The sequence below is a fragment of the Prosopis cineraria genome, unplaced genomic scaffold (assembly GCF_029017545.1).
Source record: "Prosopis cineraria cultivar Desert tree isolate PC_DT_omini unplaced genomic scaffold, ASM2901754v1 PC14, whole genome shotgun sequence".
Lineage (NCBI taxonomy): Eukaryota > Viridiplantae > Streptophyta > Magnoliopsida > Fabales > Fabaceae > Prosopis > Prosopis cineraria.
Window position 1 is genome coordinate 3763720 of NW_026555345.1, and position 2794 is coordinate 3766513.

The following is a 2794-nucleotide window of genomic DNA, read 5'->3' on the forward strand; positions in this document are numbered from 1 at the left end:
TTAAGCTCACGTGAAAGGAGTTAGGAGAGGAGGAAGGCGGGGCGGGACACATCACTATGGGAAAGTCCAACATTTTTACCCGAAACGGGTCGTGTGGTTGGGCGACGCGTATTACTATTACCTTCCAATTAAACGTGCTCTTGCTGACATGGCTTTCCAACCCCACATGCCTCCCTCTTTTCTGCTTCCCTCTTCGTGCTGTGGCCCCAATCCTGTTCCCTTCTCTCCCCACTGGGCCTTTTCTCCTTTCCTTCTTTCGTTTTCATTTCCCCCAAACTGGGTCCCACCTCCTCTGACGTGGCACTCCCCCTCCCCCTCCCTATAAAAATTACATCCTCTATTCGTCCCTCCTCACTCCTCCTCTGTCTTAAATTTCCTCCACGCTTTCTCTCTCTATCCCTTTCCTTCTCCGAATCTTCACTTTCATCCGTTTCTTATAACACTTTCTTGTAAAAAACATGGCTGTGGATTCTGCGCTCTCTTCTCCACTTGGTCCACCTGCTTGCGAGAAGGATGCTAAGGCGCTTCAATTCATTGAGGAAACCACACGAAACGCCGATGCTGTTCAGGAGAAGGTGTTGGCCGAGGTACTCACTCGCAACGCCGACACTGAGTACCTGAAACGCTTCCGACTAGGCGGTGCCACCGACCGCACCACCTTCAAGTCCAAGCTCCCCGTCATCACCTACGAGGACGTCCAGCCTGAAATTCAGCGAATTGCTAATGGCGATCGCTCTGCTATTCTATCTGCTCACCCTGTCTCTGAATTCTTAACAAGGTCAGTCTCATTCACGCCCTGTAACACAGCTGGAACTAATTTCACAATTCCTTTAAAAAAATCGTGATTCTCAATTTTTTAATCCGGAAATTTCAGTTCGGGAACTTCCGCTGGTGAAAGAAAACTCATGCCTACAATTAAGGAAGAGCTGGATCGTCGCCAGCTTCTTTACAGCCTTCTCATGCCAGTTATGAACCTGTGAGTTGCTTCTCGAAGAACTCAAAATTGAATATCGCTATAAGAAAATATATATATATATATATATATGCATCAACAGCACATGTGCTTCCATCTTTTCAAACTCGATTGGCATTTACTAACCCAAACGCGTTTTTTATTTCAATGGAACAGTTATGTGCCTGGTTTGGACAAAGGCAAGGGACTGTACTTTTTGTTCGTCAAATCCGAAACAAGGACTCCGGGTGGGCTCGTGGCCCGACCCGTTCTCACCAGCTACTACAAGAGTGACCACTTCAAGACCCGACCCTTCGACCCCTACAATGTCTACACCAGCCCCAACGAAGCCATCCTGTGCCCCGATTCCTTCCAGAGCATGTACTCCCAGATGCTCTGCGGCCTCATTGAACGCAAGCAAGTCCTCCGTCTCGGAGCAGTCTTCGCCTCCGGTCTCCTCCGTGCAATTCGGTTCCTCCAGCTTCATTGGTCTCCACTCTGCTACGACATCCGATCCGGAACTTTGAACCCCAAAATCACCGATCCGGCAATAAGAGAGTACATGGCCAGGGTGCTCAAACCCGACCGGGAATTGGCCTCGTTCGTTTCCCATGAATGTTGCAAGGAAAATTGGGAGGGTATCATCACAAGGATTTGGCCCAACACAAAATATCTGGACGTTATCGTGACAGGCGCGATGGCTCAGTATATCCCCACGCTCAATTACTACAGCGGCGGGTTGCCACTTGCCTGCACCATGTACGCTTCGTCGGAATGTTATTTCGGACTCAATCTCAACCCGATGTGCAAGCCTTCCGAGGTCTCTTACACTATAATGCCAAACATGGCCTACTTCGAATTCCTGGAGCACGAAAACGGATCCGGGTTCGCCCGAGACTCTCCTCCGAAACTCGTTGAACTTGTTGACGTCGAAGTTGGCAAAGAATACGAACTCGTAATCACAACCTATGCCGGGTTATACCGGTACCGGGTAGGGGACATTCTCCGGGTCACCGGGTTCCACAACTCGGCCCCGCAATTCCATTTCGTGAGGAGGAAAAACGTGCTGCTCAGCATTGACTCCGACAAGACCGACGAGGCGGAGTTACAGAACGCCGTCGAGAACGCATCCAAGTTCCTCGCGGAGTTCAACACCAGCGTGGTTGAGTATACAAGCTACGCCGACACGAAGACGATCCCAGGTCACTACGTGATATACTGGGAGCTCCTGATGAAGGACCCGTCGAACCCGCCGAGCGAGGAGGTTCTAAACCGGTGCTGTTTGGAAATGGAGGAATCGCTGAACTCGGTTTACAGACAGGGTCGGGTTGCGGATAATTCAATCGGACCCCTGGAAATTCGGGTGGTGAGAAATGGCACGTTTGAGGAACTCATGGATTACGCGATCTCAAGAGGAGCGTCGATCAATCAGTATAAGGTACCACGTTGTGTGAATTTCACTCCCATCATGGAGCTCTTAGATTCGAGGGTGGTGTCGGCGCATTTTAGCCCAGCCCTGCCGCGTTGGACTCCAGAAAGGAGAAGGTGATTCTGGGAGGTGGAGGAGAACACTGACCTTTATATTGTTTTATTTTAATTTTTCCCCCCAAAGTCGTGTGTAGATTTTTTCCAACTTTTTTGAAGTAGGGCCTGTGGAAAGGTGAGAGAGGTAAGACCATGATCAGGTTATGTAAGTTGGTTCGATTGACTTGTGACTTTTCTAGTTATGTGTAGTAGAGAGTGGAATCGTTCAGTGCATGAATGTAATGATGATGAAGGAATTAATGTAATGGAACACCATGGTAGTTTCTTGTGGTAAACTAGTTCACTCGATTCAATGCA

General features: G+C 49.1%; 1 protein-coding gene across 1 annotated transcript; it reads left to right on the top strand.

The window, feature by feature from the left end:
* Window positions 1-370: 370 nt before the first annotated feature.
* On the top strand, window positions 371-2794 carry LOC129293292 (probable indole-3-acetic acid-amido synthetase GH3.1). Its single transcript, XM_054931169.1, has 3 exons — window positions 371-778; window positions 875-976; window positions 1130-2794. Exons 1-3 carry the CDS (start codon window positions 459-461, stop codon window positions 2499-2501), a joined length of 1794 nt encoding a protein of 597 aa, XP_054787144.1. The 5' UTR covers window positions 371-458; the 3' UTR covers window positions 2502-2794.